Source organism: Serinus canaria, chromosome 2 (genome assembly GCF_022539315.1).
Source record: "Serinus canaria isolate serCan28SL12 chromosome 2, serCan2020, whole genome shotgun sequence".
Lineage (NCBI taxonomy): Eukaryota > Metazoa > Chordata > Aves > Passeriformes > Fringillidae > Serinus > Serinus canaria.
The window spans coordinates 55,712,764-55,732,346 of NC_066315.1; the positions used below are offsets into that span (position 1 = coordinate 55,712,764).

General features: G+C 43.9%; 1 protein-coding gene across 1 annotated transcript; it reads right to left on the reverse strand.

Annotated features, from left to right (window-relative positions):
- Positions 1-603: 603 nt before the first annotated feature.
- On the reverse strand, positions 604-13,483 carry PDIA4 (protein disulfide isomerase family A member 4). The gene is made up of 10 exons (XM_009093859.4): positions 13,316-13,483; positions 7,784-7,961; positions 6,005-6,210; positions 5,236-5,374; positions 4,535-4,740; positions 3,658-3,816; positions 2,603-2,754; positions 2,054-2,210; positions 1,726-1,959; positions 604-1,278 (listed from the first exon to the last, which is right to left on the reverse strand). The coding sequence occupies exons 1-10, from the start codon at positions 13,416-13,418 to the stop codon at positions 863-865; spliced, it is 1,950 nt and encodes a 649-aa protein (XP_009092107.3). The 5' UTR covers positions 13,419-13,483; the 3' UTR covers positions 604-862.
- Positions 13,484-19,583: the final 6,100 nt, after the last annotated feature.

The window sequence follows — 19,583 nt, forward strand, 5'->3', positions numbered from 1 at the left end:
TATTCTTTGTACCTGCAACATGAATAAAGGCTGTTAGAAGGTCTCAATCTGCTTGCCCAAAGAAGAATCACTACCAAACTTTCCTCTCTGCAAAAGGAAAGGAGACAGTAACACACAGATTTGACACCAGAATCCCAGCATTTCCACCCACTAGATGCTCTCTTTCTGCCATACTCCAATTACTCCAAAACATATTCAGGAAGACTACGATGCAAATGGATAAATAAGGACTAGTAAAGAGAGGTACATTAGAAAAACTTGCTATTTTTGCATCACCCTCTCTACAGAGAGGAACAAAGCTAAAACAGGTCTAGAGCATATTTAGTTAGCAAGTCCCTGTGTCTTATCTCAGGAGGACCAAATAATTCATCCACACTTTAGAAAACCTCCATTCTTATCCTCAGCTACGAATACAGTGATAGAGTCACATGAATAGGTACAAAGAAACATAACAGAAAAGACTAGCAAAAAAGACTGCTCCCCCCAGTAACCATAACAACAAATAAAAGAAATCTGTTTGTCTGAGGGATCTGCTTCTCTGTTTTTGGTAGTATCCTTTAACTTAAAAACAGCTGCATTTGAGTCAAAGAACAAAGCTCGAGATAGTCACAAAAAATAAAGGATGTATTTTTCTCCAAAGATCAAAACCGTAACTAACATAAGACATTCATATTAGAGTATTAAGTTCAGTGTCCAGAAAAAAACTCATCTGCCATATAAAAAAAAAAAGATACTGAAATTGCTTTACTGCTCAAGAATCTCTTTTCTCAAAACTGCTTAATTCTTCTCTCACCAAGTTTTGTCAGTGACTTGATTTTAACTACATTGTACAAACAACTTTTCTTCTCCACCCTCATCTTATCTAAAGCTCTTCTTTTGTTCTGGAGAGTTTTGTTGCATGTTCCTCTATAAATTTGCTCAAATGCTCTAAATCTCTGTCCCCGCCTTCAAATTTAATTGGGTTGTTCTTCTTGTCCTTTGGAGCAAAGTAGATGGTGGGGAATCCCTCCACTTTGTAGTGGTCATTCGTCACGTCGTTGGCAGTAGCATCCATCTTGGCTATAATCAGATTTTTCTCATTCTTGTATTTTTTGCCTAGCTCATTATACACTGGTTCTAGTTTCTTGCAGTGTCCACACCATGGGGCATAGAATTCTATAAGAACATCATTCTTTGGATCCATCACTATGGTATCAAAAGTTTTACCCACTACCACTTTCACAGGCCCTTTGTTATTTTTTGGCACTGGCTGGGACTTCACAATTGGCTTCAGTTTTCCTAGAAGGAAGCAAAACACACACAACACCATTAGAATGTGGTAAGAGCAGCCCTTACAATCTCCCCTAAGAGAGGGCAGAAGAGTACATCCTCACCCTCCTGCCAGTGAAAGATCACTGCACTGGCAAATGAACTTGCCTCAGCTTGAAACACAGGCTAGTCAACTGGTGACCTTTTGGCCCAATAACCTTGTGAAATACAGGCAACAGGTTTTTTTGCAATTCCCCCTAGAACTCTTCTCCTCTTTTTATGGCTGTCCATCCACAAAGTAATAACCCATGATTCAATATAATAGTCTCAAATATGAATGACCACCTCACACTTTAATGCCACAGGAACATTTTAGGCTTGTAAAACAGACTCTGTTTACTGGAGCCATTGCCTCAGGAAACAACTCTTGGAAGTTTAAACAAAATAGCTTAGAGAGCCCTATTTTAGAAACTGTACCTTTTTTGAATGCCACCACAAACTGCCTGAGTACATCAGAGTCAAACTCTTCTGGCTCCATGGCATACTTCTTGCCACCTTCATCCAGAATGGCAGCATTGACATCCTCTCCACTCTCAAGCAGGCCCAAATCTTTTATTTCAGAAGAATAATCTTCCTCATCAGAAACAGCAAACACATATTCAGGGAAGTCTTTAGCCACTTCCAGGACTTTGCTTCTCCAGTACTGAGTAGCTGAAAAACCAGAACAGGACAGAATTGGTAATTTCTAGTTATTTTGTGCCCGCCTCCTCTCAAAGTGAAGGAAGGGTAAATGTAGCAAACCCACCAACACGGTAGTCGAAACTGAAGTCCACAGAGTAGTAGACAACCACTAGAGGACGCTTGGAGTATCTCTTGGCATCGTTGGAAGGCTTGCGATGACCAACTAGAGGCAAAGCATGTTTTAGCACGTGCTCTTTAATCTCAGATCCATCTGTAGAGTCCTGTAAAGAAATAGTGAAAAAAGTTCAAGCAAACAGATTTAAGCAGCATTTCTGCTACACACTACTAAAAAAACCAATATTGGGACACACATGAATGCAAAAGAGGGAAGGATGCGCTATAAAAACAAGGCTGCAACCACATTTTCTTCAAACCTTTGAGCACTGAATATTGTATGGACAAATTATTATTTGAAAACGTAACATCTGGACTAATTATGATTCATAAAGTCCTCTTGAAAAAGAAATACAGTTTCAGTGGACAAACAGGATATTTGACTCAAATGTCTAGTGGGAGTACTTCCAAGAGGAAGATACCAACTGATCGTAATTTGCAGAGAAAGAGAACCTTCAGTCCCACACATAAACATTTTAGCTCTGGACCATCTACTCACTTTAAGATTCAGAACGTGCATCTTGGGCTCGTGCTTCGACTGAAATTTTTCTGGCTGCATGACAACCAGTTTTCCTGGAGAAACTTTCAATAGTTTTGCAATCTCGTTGCTGAAGGTGTGATGGAACTTATAATCTTCTCTCAAACCATTAGCTGAAAAATTAAGGTTAGGGTGAAGGAAAAGTCATTAGAAAGTGAACAGACAGACTGTAACTGAGATAACTGCAAGGAAACTCTCTTCCTGTTCTCCAAGTGACACAGAACAACCCAGTCTAAGACAACAGCTCTCATCCATGGGTGAGAAGCATATACATCCAATTCCAGCAGCACTATTTGAATGCTGTTCAACAACCCATCCACTTGGTGAGTTATCATACACATTCATACACCTTGAACAGATTCCAAAACATATGCAGCAATACAGTTATTCTTTTGTCAATCTCTTACCTCTTGGCTTCCCCCCAAATAGGTCAGCTAGCCAAACTACTGGGGCAGCCTGAGAAACAGTTCTGTGTCTTGCCATGCTGAAGCAAACAAATGAGCTCCTAATCCAACTATGACAGCAGCCCAGAATCAGACATAGACAGGTTGCCAGGAATGGTCTAAACCAAACTGACCCAGAAGTGGATGATGATCCTTTCTGCAGCTGTCTCATCCAAAATGAGTTTGGTGACAACTGACTCTGGGCTGCCAGATAAGAAACAAGAGTTTCCTATCTGGCAGCAAATATATCTAGGCTTTAAGCCAAGAAATTGTGGTTTGCTCCTCAGGAAAGAATTTTTCCCTCCTCTCTAGTCCACATGTTTTTAGTGACACAATTACCAAGCAGAGGTATATTCTGTGACTGGCTGACACTTAAGTTACAGTCTCAAAATCTGGTGTGAGCTTATTTTTTGAGTACAAGTAGAAGATCCTTCTTCCTCCTACTACTTCTTCTCCTCTCCAACCCTCCCCTACTATACTACAAGCAGAAATACATGATCTCTCCATGCCCAAAGTCCTAGGCAGAATCCCAACCAAACATATATTCCATTAATATTTTAAAACATTCTTTACCTGCTTCCTGATAGAGCTGATAGGCTTTGTCATTCTCTCCACTAAAGACACCAATGATGATGACATCATCCCCATCCTTCAGAAATTCTTGTACCTGCTTGGTAGCCTGAATCTGTTTGGATGGAGGACCAGCCTGTTCAATCATGTAGTCGACAATACCTGTGAGAGAAACCCGCCCCCAAAAAGTTGCTTAGAACATTAACTGAACTGAAAGATCCAGGCATTCCACCTAAAACATTTAATGTCACACTTCCCATGAATACCTTTCCTCCTGTGCAGCCCTCCCACAATAACCTAAAGACCAAATCAGCAAGATTTCCGTCCAAGTTTTTAAAGCTGCAGTTCTGAATATTCCCTTTCAGGCTGGTTTCAGAAGAGGTGACCAAGCACACAAATCCAGGAATATCAGTTGATCGTGCAAGCAATGCTCCTTTCTGAAATTCCAGACCCTTCACTGTCTCCTGAACCTGTTATGAACTAAAGTGCTACTTGAATAGTCTTAAGTCTAATTAAAACTTAATATTTGGTATTTTTGCCAGCCCTCAAGGTGCATTCCAGTATAATTAAAACCTACCCATTTACCCATACTGCCACTGCTTCACCAAGTGTATTTAACTCACTTGACATTGAAAGGAGCTGATACTACCAGCAAGTGTATTTAACTTACTTGATATTGAAAGGAGGTGATACTACCACCAAAAGAAGTTATGAAGACTAGAGACAAATTTAAATATCCTGTGTATGTATGAGAGCAGAATTTTTCAGTTTTTCCCAGCTACAGCTGCTATGACATTAACAAGTCTGTGAGTCCTACAGATACGTCAAAATATCTGTAGCCAAGCCCTGAGAGCACAAGAAGAAGTGTAAGCTGCAGTACCGTATTTTTCCCGTGGACCACTGTAGTCGTAAGGCTTGCCCTTGCGGAAGATTTTGAGAGTTGGGTAGCCAGTAACATCAAACTTCTTTGCGAGCTCCGTTTCAGCCGTGGCGTCGACTTTAGCCAGGGGGATGGGAGGCGTGCGCTTGCTGAGCTCCTGGGCAGCCTTCTCGTACTCTGGAGCAAGCCTCTTGCAGTGGCCACACCTAGGGAGGGAGAGCAGAGGGCACTTCTTACAAGCCATTAAGAACTTACTGCCAGGTACCTTCTACCCCTGGAGTGGAAGAGTTAAATATTCCAGAATGCAGAAATAGGATCATTGAATCTACAGAGGACACTTCAGCCGTGTCTCTGCAACCTGAAGCTGGCCTCTGTGCCTGGCCTCACATTACCATAGGTAGCTTCATTTTTAAGCTAAGGACCAATTCCTTTTGGTTTTCAGTATCTCAGTGTGTTCTCAAATCAGTAAATATTGTGAACCTCCAGTGAAGATCTGGACACCACCCCTCACTGAGACATAGATCCAGTCTAGTCTGCTAGTGATTAGCAACATGATCCCAGGTGCAGATTAGAACTGAGGTACATCAGAGCTTTGCATGAGGCAAAGGTGTGTAACGAGGCATAGCAATGGAAGACAGGCTCACCAAGTGTGTGCAGGCCATCTGTGCTAGATAAATACAGGTGACTGCCCTCTTGCTTACCATGGAGCATAGAACTCCACCAGGATTATGTCGGCATCATTCACAACTTCGTCAAAATTATCCTGGGTCAATACCAGAGTAGCTTCGGGTGGAGGGGTCCAATTGGGGTCAGAAACCTCCTTGACTTTGGCCACAATAGCTGAAATACAGTTCAATAACCCAATCAGCAAGCATGCATTTATCTTATTAGCAGCATGTCAAATACAAAAATTTGAAATCAGAGGGCAAGCACAATGCTGGACCAATGCTTACACATCAAGCTTACATGAGAACACTTTCTTAATCAAGCTCCTTTATGCCTTATTTCCTTGTTGGCATTACCAAGAAGATCTCTTCACTTCATAGAATGTCTTATGCAGAGCACAGATCTGTACTTCGAAGCACTGAATTCCATCTCAGACAGAAAAGGTAGTTTTTCCCCCTCTGACTAGAGTTGGGCATATAAATTAATCAAAATACAAGGGGGTTTCTATACAGTCAATATTTAGATCAAATGTTTATTGGCTGATTCTTCTGCAAACATGAGACTGTCCCCTCTTCTAGTCAAGTCATATTTCTAGAAACCTTCTGTCAGTAACAGCACTACCCACTACCTGCAAAATTGTCCTCTAGCATGTAGCTTGTTGAGTGAACAGGGAAAATTTCAGCATTCATAATATTACTTGTTTTAAGATAGAGATCAGAGTCCTTCAAAACAGCCACATCCTAAGAAACAAGATTCTAGGCTATTTTGTTTTCTTACACAGAACTGCAAAGGACTGGTGCTTACCATCTTCTGTCCGAGACCCATCGTAGTCAACAGCTTGACCTTTTTTCAGGATTTTGATGGTTGGGTAGCCACTGACATCAAAACGACTCGACAGTGAAGTGGCTGCAGTAGCATCTATTTTGGCTACAGGAATAGGAGGGTCATTTTCCTTCAGAGTTTTGGCTATCTTCTCGTACTCAGGAGCAAACTGCTTGCAGTGCCCACACCTGTCAGAGGAAGACACAAGTAGGTATGTAAATGCACAACAGACATGCAAAGATGCTCAGCTGCCCTGAAATGCCAGGATGTCTTCTGACAGATGTCCACATCATCAGCACAGAAATGTTTATTTTGGTACATGTTCAGATCATGGAGAGATGAAGAGCAACTGTAGCTAATGTAATCGAAACCTTTATTTTTCTTAATTTTCATTCAGTGTAGAATGTATTGCCATATGCTTCATAAAACCACTGTAAAAAATTCAAAAACTGCTTTTACAACAAAGTTGTAAACCTTGTATTTCTCAATTCAACTTCAGCTTCTCCTAACCAAGGTTCATCTTCTCTCCCTAACACCCTAAATTGAAATAAAGAGGAAATGAACCAGCAGTTCAGTCTGCCTAATGCAATCTCCCATTCAAGATGGTAACACACCATCTGCCCCCTCTCTGGCCACATCAGAACTCTCTCAGGAGAACAGAGGCTCCTGATGCAAAAACAGGCATGACCAAGGATACCAGCATAATAAATGTTAAAGACAGCCTGACAAGCTAAAGATGAAACCTGGAAAATGTAGGAAAACAGAAATGTGTGGCAGATAGCCTTTCCCCCTTAGCATCTCAGCTGGAAGGAGGGGGAGCAGAAAAATAGGAGAGGTGTTTAGTCACACATCCTTCTGCTCAGATAAATTGAACTTCATGTTTAGTTTTCATCTAAGATCATACTGCCCCTCTATTCAAGGGTTGGAGAAGGACCAAAGTCATTTTTCTATCACTGAGCCGCAAAGGAAAGGTTCTGGCTGCAACACTAACTCAGCAACTCTACTGAAAGTATCTTCTATCTTGTTTTCCCCCAGTAACCATCCCTAATGTTTTTGAACATAAGAATGCAAGAGAAGACACATCCTGGCCTAAATCCTTTGTCTTGGTTATATGCAGGTAAGTCCATTGTAGCTCTCAGGAGCAGACCAGTGGTGCACTATACCCTGGGATGCCAGCAGAACTGCCATTATTAGGCAGATGTATGAGGCACTGCTTAAATTGATAATACAAACAAGCTGTGTCCCTAACACCTCCACACCCTTCTGGCAAGGACAGAAATGTGAATTTGGAAAGGAAAACCTTCTGGCAATTCCCCTGCTAGGGAACCCTTCATTACTCCATCTAGGTGAGCAAGTACACACGTTCTCAGTGGTCCAGCACTGGCACAGGACGATAGCAGGCTGCAAGGCCACACTGAATGACTTTTGCCTCTCTGAGACCATTTCTGTTCCCTGACAGGCACAAACCAGGGATAGAATCAGGCTTGTGCTCCCCTTGGCATGGGATCCCTCAGTATGACCCACATCTGTGGAACAGGAGCAGGCTGCTGGTTATTGCATGGTACAGGGGCGGGAAAAAAGGTTCTTCCCCACCACCAGAACCATCTCTTTTTCTGGACTAGCAGAGCCCTGGGCACCTCCTGCAGTCAAGTTACACCTTTGTCACCTTTAAAATGGCAACCCAAGGTCACTTTTTAGGAGCTTGCCCTGGCAGAGAAGCGCTCTGACACTGCACCCATGGAGGTGCTGCTGTGAACCCACCATGGTGCGTAGAACTCCAGCAGCACGGTATCCTTGTCTGCCGTGAAGCTGTCAAAGTTTGCATCATTCAAGACTAACACACCATTTTCTTCTTTAACTACAGAATCATCGTCATCTTCGTCATCTTCTTCATCGTCGTCATCATCACCTTCATCATCAGCTTCTTTTGTAACAGATTCTGGGAAGGTAAGAATATGACCCAGATTAGATTGTGTCAAATTTTACATTAAAGTGACAGTACCAGATTGAAGAGGATTAGGTACCTCCTGTGGTTAAGTACCCACATGAATTAGTTTCTGCTCCACATACAGTGACAGCTGTCTCAGTTTGCAAAGAGCCTGGACTCAGATGTTTGACCATTTCAATTTTGTCCACACTACACCAGCTAACAATTTTAATATTTCAGTAAAGTATCAACAGGTATTTCACATTTCAGGGAGAACTAACAAAACGGACACAAGAAGAATCAAAGCACGCAAATCTATGCAACAGTTTCCATCAAGGTTTGGTGGACATCTTGTTGAAATGTGGGCAGAGAGGCATGTGTTGCTGGGCAAGAAGGGCACACAGACGATACCTGAACTTCAAACAGAACCCCTTCGTCATGCAACAGAGCAGCTGTCCTTTCAGTAGCCAACCTGAAGTTGGAAAAATTAGTGTCTTACAACAAAAAAGCAGGTGTTATCTGTTCCCAATGCTCCCCATGTACCCCTGCTCAAGAGACCTGTAACACCACAATAGCTACGTGCTGTCTGTCTGAAGGTCTAATAAACAGACACACTTGCTATAAACCCAAAATTTAACATTTCACTACTATCAAAGTGATTTGGAGGCAGCACTTCTAAATTGTGCTTCTTTCCTGACTGCTCCATCCACCTCTGCAACTCCTGCTTTCAGTTACAGAGATGCTTCAGGTCTGCTATTCATTGAGGAATCTTTCCACTCACAGGAGCATCAATCACTGCTCTGGATCAGCAACAGGCTGCAGTGAGTGTAAAATCAAGTAACTGACTGCAGGAGTCCCATGAAAACCCACTCCTATGCAACTGGCAAATGCCAGGTACTCTTCTAAAAAAAAAACAAAACAAAACAAAACAAAAAACCCAAAAAAACCCCAAGCAAACAAAAAAAAAAAACCCACAAACAGAGTGAAAGCTTCTTCTTTCAAAGAATTTTTGGGGAGGCCTTTGAATTAAGGCCGAAATCACTGATCCAGAACAGTCCTTTAAAGGAGAAAGGAAATTTGTTAAATTACCAAAGCAAAATTAGCATATGAAAGCTGAAGCCAGCATATTTCTACAGGTCCATTCTTTTTTGGCTTGGAATTTGAGATGGTTTTTTCAATATCTGACCTTTCACATGTTCCTTTAAGCTTTTTTTAAAAAAACAAATCTGCTATCTTTCAAGGAAACCAGACCTTCCTGAAGGACTTGAAAAGAATTTCAGTTACAGAACAACTAATGAAAATATCTCATCCCAAATGAAAACTGTAAAACAATGAAGTTAAGTCCCTTTCAACCAGTGGGAGTCCCAGGAATTGGATTAAAAAAAAATTTAAAAAAGAAAAAAGGGATTAGGGTTTCTTGTTTAAAATTATTTTCTCTTTAAATGGCTTTTGACTAAGCTGAGAGGAGCTACCGCAGCAGTATTCTGAAAATATTCTGATTTCACCAGGAAGTTAAAAGTTAAAAATGATAAATATTGCTATCCAGATATGAAAAAGTTAACAAAACAAAAGCCACTTTTGTCAGACCAACAGCAGACATTAGGAACAACCTCACCATGGATAAAATTATGCGATTAAATTGCAACAGCTACTTTTATTTTAGAAGAAAGTATACAAAAACAAGCCTATATGCTCTCAGGAATAGGGCTCTTGGAGAAAATATGCTGATTTTAATTAGAGGTCAAATTTACGTAGCATGAAAATAGAAAATACTTAAGCTTCTGATGAAGGGAGAGATCACAGGAGATCATTTATCACACAACCCTAGTCAGCTGGATTAGGTTTCTTTAACAAGTACTAGTGTTTCACCTGATCTTTGAGGCAGCTAAAAAGCACTATTTGCAAGCAGACAATGCCTCCTGTGTTGCAGCTCTTGCTCACCCTTGAGTGAATGCACACCTCACATACCGGCAGGACTGCCCTGGTGAAACAGCTGGATTTCAGGAGGCTTCAGCAGGCAAAACCCGTGCCTTACACGGGTGCCCAGCAGTTCTGAGGGCTCTGTTTCACCACAAGCTGTTCCTGAATTCCCGGCCATTGCATTCCTAGCAAATTGCTTCAGATATGATTTTTCCTAACACAAAGGAATGTGAGCAAAACCAGCCGGCCAGTTCTGCTCCTGCACCTCGAACTACCCGCCAGGTTGTGACCCTTGTTCCTGCTCACTCTGCTCACTCCCCACCCCCAAGAGAGACACAAAGACCACAGCAGCTACAGTGGCACCTGTTTTTTTAGAAAGAACAAGGTATTACCTGCAAAAACATCCAGCACTGGTGGAAAAAGTAACCATCAGATCCACTATCCCTCACTGAAATAATTCTGTGTCTTTCCCTACAAGTGGCCGTACAGCCTGCCAGTGACACATTGTCAAGGGCATTACACACACACCCCCTTCCTCCTCCCTGGAGATGGAGGCAGACAATAGCCCTGGAACAGCAGGACTCCACCTCTTCCCAAACGGCTGAAGGAGGGCGTGCATTAAAAAGAAACCTAAGTACACTTAGATATCGGTCCTTGGAAGGGCAGACTTACTTTCTGTAGCTTCCAGCTTCACCAACACCCAGGGCTATCACAGCTACCTCTGCCATCCCTTTACTGCTGGAACTGAAAGACCTGTTTCAGGGACCCAACCACGGGAAAAGCAAGCAGGACTTTTTTTTTTTCTTCTTCCCATAAAGAGCAAGAAACTTTCCTCTGCATTAAAGATTTACAATTTAAAGAGAACAGAATGAATCTAACTGTGACACCTGAAGTGGCATAAGTAGCTAATAAATACTTACATAAGTCAGCTCATGAAAATAAAACAGCTGCCCCCAAACTGAAGTATCTTTGTTTCCTAAAGAGACTTGCAAAGCCAGTGGACAAACCAACAGCTGTGACAGCTGTGGCTAAAACCTGTCCTCTGGTAAAGTGTGTATGACCCCCTCCTACTTAAAAAAACCCAAAACTGCACACAAAAATTTTTTTAAAAAACACCAAAACAAAAAAACTCCCCAAAAACTCACAAAATCAATCCACAAATTTCAACACATTACTACACAAGTCAAAAAACATGATCAGGAAGGTACTTTTTTTAAGACTTGAAGTACACAATGCTGGCTGGCAGGCCTTCTTTAGGATAACAGCTACTCTGTAATGAATTCTTACAGTAACTTCACTGAACACTCAGCATTTATCAGAAATATGGCCTAGTAATATTTTCTTAAACAAAGAAGATCCTGTACAGAAAAGCTGCATCCAGACACCAATGACTTTGGGATGCTGCCTGAAAGTTTCCTTTTGAGGAGCACACTATTCCCTAATTGGATGAGCTCAGTTTTCAGAAACCCAGAACTCAGGACTCATCATGTGTTGCTAGGGTGTTCAAAGGATTTTCAATAATATCAGCCCCCTTCAATCTTTTCTGTGCTGGACCCTCTACATGATCCCTCCTTTCCCATCATCAGGATGCCAAGGGCGTAATGGTCAGGTTCCAGACTAACCTTACTTCCAGCACATTCACCCCCCTGCCCTGCTCAAACCTCACTTCCCAAACCATGCAGTGCCACAAGCTGGCTTCAGAACTTTTCATCTCCCCAACAACCAATGTGTGTAAGATTACTTCCTTGTTGCAAAGTAAATTTATTCCACTTCACCCAAGTCTGCATTCCAAGGACAAAAATTGAAATCCCTAACTATGTGCATTTTTAAGGCAAAGGCTTTGTCAAGGCTAGTTCATGATCTATATACAAATTCAAGATACACAATAGAACCTGAGAAACGATTCAGAGTTGGGCAGTGGATTAGTGTTCAGCTCCACACAGCAGGAGTTACTTCCATCCCTGTGTACCTTTGATCCCCAGAACTCCAATAATGAGAAGAGCAGCAAGCACGGGAAATACTGATGAGAGCCAGGCCCACAAGAAGCTGAGCCACTGCTGCCAGCCACAGGTAACACTGTAACATCACAGGTGTTACTTCACACTTTGAAGGTGGCAGGGGAAATCGGTACTGGGCTTTGTCACATGATACTAAGAAACCATAACCATGTTCTAGCTAAAAGGAGAGAAAGAGGCATAAAAATTGTATTCCAGTTTACAACAGAAAAAAATAAAAGAGCTCCACAGGAAGATTCTGTGTCTCCATCTCCTTACTGCAGATACCATATTTAAAACAAATCTCAATTTAAAACAAATCTCTTTACCCTCGTCCTACAGACCAGTTAGTTACACAAATTGGGTAACCGATCTAAATGCACTTCTGCAAGTTTTAGTGCCTGTTAGGCCAGCTAGAAGTTGCAGGACATGAGTTCAGAAGGTCATCCATAATCCAGTCTCTCTAAAAGCCCTCTAATACTTAAAATACAGCGGTGTTCATGCAGGAAATACAAACGATGCATAATTTACTAAAATCCACATGAAAGAAACTTAAAACCAAAAAAAGAAACACCTTTAAATGTCTGCCTCCTACTATACTCATTAAGCCTCAGCAGCTTTGTTTCAGCTAAATTTGGAAAGGAGGAGATACACGTCAGTGAAATCCAAAGACGGTAAGAAGAAACACCAAGAAGATGGTAACAATGGGCTTCCTTCTGCGAGGGAAAAAACAAAAAAATCAGTTCGAAACACGAAGAACGCACAGAGCTCCTGAACAAAGGAATAAGGAAAAGAGTCCTCAATTACAGAAGCGTAGAATGATAAGGGTTGGACGGGACCTTAAAGATCTCATAGTCCCAACTCCTCGGCCTGGGAAGGGACACCTCCCACTAGAGGTGGTCTTCAACACTGCCGGCACTGGGGTATCCACAACCTCTCTGGGCAACCTGTTCCAGCGTCTCACCTCCCTCAGAGCAAAGCATTTCTTCCTCATATCGAACCTAAATGTCTCCTCTTTCAATCTGCGCCCATTACTCCTCGTCTTAACACCACAGTTCCTGATGAAGAGTCCCTCTATGCATAATGAAATCGCAATCTGTCCCATAGGAGTCGAAATAAAGAATTCGCAAATTCCCTGGAGATTCAGAAGCCGGGGATTGCCAGCATGGCTAATTGTTTAGCTAGCTGCCACCTCCGTGCTTGGGAGAGGCGAGGCAGAGCCGCCCCACGGCGCACGACAGACGAGCAGCGCCGGGACAAGCGGCTCGCACAGACCTCAGCGCCTTCACGGGGCGGGCTCAGCGCCCTGCACAGAGGCCTGCGAGGAGCACCCCGGCCCCAGAGGCGCCCCGCCAGCCCGGGCTCCCCGCACGCCCAGCGCCGGGGCCGCACCGCCGCCTCCCACGGGGGGACCCGGGATGCACCGCCGGCCCGGCCCCTGCCCGCGCTCACCTCCGTCGCCATCCTCCTCCTGTGCGGCCGCGCCCCGCGCTACGAGGGCGATCTGAGCCAGCCCCAGCAGCAGCACCAGCATCCACAGCCCGCGCATCCTCATCCCGCCGCCGCTCCCGACCCGGCCCGGCCCGTCCGCTCCCTGCGCTGCGCTCCCGCCGCTCGCCCCGCCCCCGGCGGCACGCCGCACCCTCTGATTGGTCGCTGCCTCAACACGTGCTTGGCGCAGTCGCCAATCAACAATCATCACGAGGGCCGCCGGCGCGGGAGGCGCGGATTTCGCGGGCTCCGCGGCGCCCCCGGCGACCCCCGGCGGCAGCGGCCGCGGCGGGACACCGGCGCCATCGCGCGCGGAAGCGCCCGGCCGGAGCGGCGGCGGGAAAGCGGCGGCGCCACCGCGCACGGAAGCGCCCGGTCGCTCTGAGGTGCCGCCCCGCCATTGGCCGCCGCGGAGCCGCCAACCGCAGGCCGCCACGCGTGGAGCGCGCGGCCGCTCCGGGGGCGGGAGGGGGGAGGGCCCCGAGCGCGTGCAGCCACATCGCCCTTCGGGATTGGCTGGCCGGCATCGGGGGGCGGGGCCAGCTGCCCGCGGCAGCCTGTGAGGGCGCGCCGCGTGCTGCGGGGCGGGGCGAAGGCAGCGCTGGGGCCGCTTAAATTCCCTCGCCGGGAGAGGGAATGTCGGTGGTGTGCTGCTGCCGACGGGAGCGGGGGATGGAGGCGCCGCCCCTGGGCCCTCCCGCAGGGACCAGGGAGGGTGTGGCGCAGTCGGCCCGCCGGTATTGCCGTGGTCGCACGGAAAGGTGTGGCGGCACAATTTCTGTCTGTGGTTGTCCGGATGGTTTGTGTGGTGAACGTCTTAAGATGCAACAAGACAGCGCTAAAACCTGGGCTTTTGGTGCCAAAATTGCCAGTCTGTCCCCGTGCTTGGGCGAATTGCATAGGCTTATGGGACAATTGTTTTCATTTTTGCGAAACTTTTGACTCTTGAATTGGTAGGTTGTAAGCATAAAGCACTGCTAATTTCAGTGTGCGGCAGTTACACTGTAAAAGAGTAGCAGTAGCTGATGATAAATGAATGTTTCCAAGGTTTTGAAGTGCAGGCTTTAAGTATAAACTCCACAATTTTAGAGGATTAAGACACTGCATTGCTGTGAAAGGCTGCTGTTGCGTCAGTTGCCATTTGGCATTTGTAAGTGGTCTGGAGGTTGAAAAAAAACCCACATTAAAAAGCCTGCTGTGTTCTGCATTCACAAGTTATAGCCTAGAAGTCAGTGCTTTTCCTCAACTTAGCTGCCACAGAAGTTATCTTGAAAATACAGCAGTTGATACAGAAACGGTTTTTAAACTTACTTGGCATATCCCTAGAATGGAGTGGGACCAAGTTAAAACTGTCAGGATCCTGCCAAAATTGTGATCCTGATCCTGTCTGGTTTTGGTATTGGTATAAAAATTAGTTTGATTAATGTTGATATTCAGTAGTTTGAAGATAGCACATAACCAGGTTGTACACTCCATATTCTCAGTGGGAAGAATTAAGAGTATGGAAGGTTTTTATTTAGAGTCTTGTTCACTGTTTAACACAACCCTTGATTTTGAATATCATCTTGATGTGTGAAATATTTACTATCTTTGTATAGTAATCCATTTTTTTCTGATTTAAGCTGGAGGTTTTCCAACTGACAGTGACCTATCAAGGTGGAGGAGTACTGTCAAGCCCAACACTTCATGACAGACCATTGCAAAACTGGTTAAAGTAGCTTGCAGAAAAAGTGAGCATGTAAAATGGGGAAGTGGTGTCATTATTACTTTTGTCTGCTGGAGTGTGAAATACTGAATTAAATGCTTTTTTTTCATGATGAGTTTTATGGTTATTGTGGTTTCTTTCCATCCAGGTTAGCCAACTGAAAAAGGAGATCAGTAAATTTGCTAGGCAGTCAAAGGTGCCAGACAGTGAAAAGGAAATGCAAGTAATACAAATATAGGGAAGGTGGGATTGTTATTACTTATTTGAGCTGCAGGAGGAACGTCTGGAATGGAGAACTCCTGTGATCCCTGTTCAGCCAAGGACAGCCTGACTGAGAAATTTGCTGAATTGTCAGTTCATTGTGTGGGTGGTTACAAATATACTGGGCACTTGGAAGAGTGTGCCAGCTGTGCAGCTCTTCCAGGGGATTCCTTCCTGCTCTCTAAAGGGCTGGCTACCTGTGGGGCTGACCATATGCAGATGAAAATCCTCTGGGCTAAGCACTACTGGTAAGAGCACTGCTGCCTTTTGCTGAGTGCTCATTCCTTATGTAAGTTAAGACAGGAACCCTCTCCTCTTTGCCAGGAGGCTCTCCAGGCAGGAGGCAGGTGAAACACCTGCCCAGTATAGGGTCATCTCAGGGTTAGATGCGTAGAAAAGTGGATGGCACAGGTCTCCTGCAGCTTGTCTGATTGTGAGAAATTTGCCATACAAATTTTCTTGTCATGAGACACACTGGAGGGTCCAGAAAGCATGAGGCCTCACAGAGCACCTATGGTGTAGTTTCTGGGTAAAAGGCATTTCTGCCTGATAACATCTGCTGTGCTGCAGAAAATGTGTGTATTAGTGCACTCTAGTTATTTGAAAGTGGATTGCATTTTGTGCATACTGTGTTTCATGTCCTGATAAGGTGTTAGCATCACTGCTGGCAGACCTGTATCCCCAGGAACAAGCAGACAATAGTAGTTGTTAAATATGCTTCTCCTCTGGAACATTCAGTAAGTGTCTATCCTGTTGGTTTAAGTTGCCAGTGCCTACTTTAAAGTCTTCACAGGTTGCACTTGTGTTCTCCAACATCATTAAGTGGTGGACTGTGGAAATCTCTCCTTTACAAGACAGGCTAGACACTAGTAATCCTATACCTCATTTTGCACATTCTGTGGGGTACAACTGTTAGTCTTAGAAGATGCATATTCAGCAGTAAATATCAAAAAAGAAAAAGCCAATGTTCTTCCACAAAAATAATGAAAATGGTAAGATAGGTCAGACTAGGCTATATGGGTCTAACTTCTGCTATTAAAATGTATTACAATCTCAAAAGTAAACGTGGACCTACTTGGCCTTTCACAAGCTGTGAATCAACACAGAAGGGCAGCTGAGACAATGACAAACTCACAGCAAGAACATAAAGAGTAAATTTGAGCTAAAAATATAAGATTTAAAATGGCTCAGTGTCACACAAGTGTTTTGAATTATTTTTCTGGTAGTTTTCTTGTCGACCTCAGTTATCTAGTTTGCATAATAGCTAAAATTTCACATGATGCTGAGTTGCCTTGCACATACTCTTCATGTAAATCAGTTCAGTGAACCTCAAAACAATGCTTAAAATATCCATCCTGATTGCATTTCACCTAAATGATTTGCATTTCTTCTAAATCTAAAAACAATTTAGAGTAAGAGAGACACTTGTAGAGCTCATCATTTTTTTGCTCAGTGGTTGATTCATCTATTATGATGCTTATTTTGAAATACCTTTCAATAATTTCCAATCATCATTGTAGAAAGATGATAAAAAGTTTGATGTGAAAATGTTCCACTTCAATACTACTAAATTCTTGTAAGTTAATGAAATATGTCACAGTAATATAAATTCCTGTATTGCCCAGGAAAACTGATTGTTTTGCTGCAATGATTTTGAGTGTCTGTCTGGATGACTTCTCTTTTTTTGCCTCTTCTTTTGCCTTTTCTCCTTTTTTTTTTTTTCAGGGACCTGCTTCTAGGTTCTTGGTTCTGTTACCCCTTGTTGTGTCACTACCAGCCTTGGTAAAAATTCTCTCTCCATCTTTCTTACAAGACCCCTTCATCTGTTAAATAGGCTGCAATAAGTGACCCTGGAGATTTCTCCAGGCTGAGAAATTCCCACTCTCTCAACTTTTCCTCAAAAGAGAGGTGTTTTAGTCCTGTCATCATTCCTGTTGCCCTCCTCTAGAGTTGCTGCAACAGGTCCATGTCTTTCTTGTGCCCCAAGAAAGGAGCAGGATCCCAGAGCTGGACACAGTGTTTCAGGCGAAACCACCAGAGCAAAGTAAGGGAATCCCTCTGGATAGCATCCCGTCCTTCAAGTGTATCAAGTGTATCAATAGCAAGTGTATTTGGACACTCCATGCTGGGAGGATTTGGGCAGCATTTGTGGTAGTAAGTTAACCAGGGCCCAGGAAAAGAATGTGGTTACTTATTGTCAGTAAACTGAGATGCTGGCTGGCACAATTCTGGCCTGTGCCAAGCAGAGCACTTCCAAGGACTTCTGAATATTCTTCTGGGGCTGGCACGTTCTTGGAAGCTGTTTGTGTGCAGCCAGGCTGCTTGGATAATGAGAGAATTTATTAGCACAGGTGCAGGCACCTCCACATTGGTTGGCCTGGGTGCCTAGGAATATCCCAGACATGCCCAATTTACTGGGGCAGGTGTGGCAGTTCAGTAATGTGTAAGTTGGTGCCAAGAATAGCAGAGAACATGTGGGAAAGTATGTACTCACTGAGGTTAGTGGCCTAAATGCTGACTCTTACTATATTTTTGTTAGGGTTCTACATTGTAAGAACCAATGGATAATGAGATTACTTCAGTTCTCTATAAAGTTACATCCTAAATTTGGATGGCCACCTATCCAATACAGCTCTGTAAAGGTGGTTCAGATCTAAACTGTAGTTTATATCTACTTTTTCTTTTCTTCAGATTAAATGTACACCTCTAGAACACTTCCATGGAGTTTATTGGTAAATGGACATGGAATAAACTTCAGAACTTTCAGCAAAGTCACATTCTAGTGTTTTCTAGGGGGGCCTTCCAGGCTATCACCAGTTTTACCAGTGTCAACCCCACAGGGTGCTGATAGCTTTCATGGGACAGGGTGGATGTAACAGAACTTTGACCGTGACTGCTAGACTACCTTACTTTTTCAAAAGTAATTTTTCACTTTTTGTATAGGTGACAGAACGTTCTGCCTCCTGTAGAGGACAATTAAACATGTTCAGTGCATTGCTGGCTCTAGGACCTGGCTCTGAGAGGCAAGTATTGAAGGATGCATCTTGAACACGTGGCAGAGAAGAAGAGGAACTGTGTTTTTCTCAGCAAAGGTGCTGGTGAGGGGTGTGTGGAGGAGCAGTTGTGCTAATGGTGCTGTGCACCAGTCACTGGAAACACTGGTTTCATTTTGGGGTTGTTTTGGGGGGGGTTAGTGGAAACAAATAGAAATACAGATTTCTCAGCATTGTCTGTTTACACTTAATGCCTGCGTGGATTTTTCTCTGGTCTTAATTTATCTTTACTCTGATCCTTTGGCCTGTGAAGAGATCCACTGATCCTACAGGAAAAAAAAAAAAAGGGGGGATACAAGATGGAATGAGAAATCCCTTTTAAGTGAGGGTCCCATCTCCAGCAGAGTGAGTGAGTTGTCATATGCACAGTTGGTCACAAGATGTCAGTGTCAAAGAGTAAGTTGGAGTGAAGGGCCTGGGAAGCTGAGATCCCCCAGTTCCCCATGCTGGAAATACTGCAGGGAAACATTTGCTGCGTTGCCTCTTGGCATTGGAAACTGTTGCAGTATTGCTGGGGCTCGAGGCCATAGTGCAGGTGAGAAATCTTTCCAGCTCTTTGCAGGGTGGTTTTGGTTTGGTTGGTGCAGAAGACCCAGCAGAAAGCTGAGAAATTTCTGAGGCAAGGTGAGAGCAGGAAGCAGATAGGATTAGGAGCAGGAACAGATTCTGGCTGGAGGAGGAGGCTGTTGCTCTTTGGACATCAGTCTTCTGTGGTAGAGTACTCCACTAGGCAAAGTTAAGTATCCTGCATACAGCTTTCAGCTGACATATGAAAGCAGGGGCCTTCCAGGCTGTCACCTGTAAAGACAGGTGACACCCATTTTTTAATCCAGGATCATGATACAAAGGATTTAAGACTGATCTGGTTTGCTATGGTCTGTTCCAGATTACATCAGTGGAAAAACTCCAAAACTAACAAAAAGTGCTGTGTATAGCTGGCACAGCTTTTGCACCTCAGACTGCTGCATGGGAGTCAAGAGCAGGAGAACTTGTGGGGTCATGGGAAGCCCACTCTTATAATGCTTTCATTAAAACCATTATTTTGGCCCACCCTCCCTGGGATTTCCAAGAGCTTCAGGAAGCAGCTGTTTTCCAGAAAGAAAAACATGTCAGGAAAACACATGGTTTCTACTGAAACATCATTTTCCAGAACTGTAGTTAGGATGTGGTCTCCTTGACATTTATTTAGATGCTCAGTACTTCCTTCATG

Coding starts and splice junctions, on each gene's coding strand:
- PDIA4 (XM_009093859.4), bottom strand. CDS start 13,418: ATGAGGATGCGCGGGCTGTGGATGCTGGTGCTGCTGCTGGGGCTGGCT. Junction 4,741..5,235: donor GTGGAGTTCTATGCTCCATG/GTAAGCAAGAGG, acceptor CTCCCTCCCTAG/GTGTGGCCACTGCAAGAGGC. Junction 1,279..1,725: donor TGTGGTGGCATTCAAAAAAG/GTACAGTTTCTA, acceptor GCTTCCTTCTAG/GAAAACTGAAGCCAATTGTG.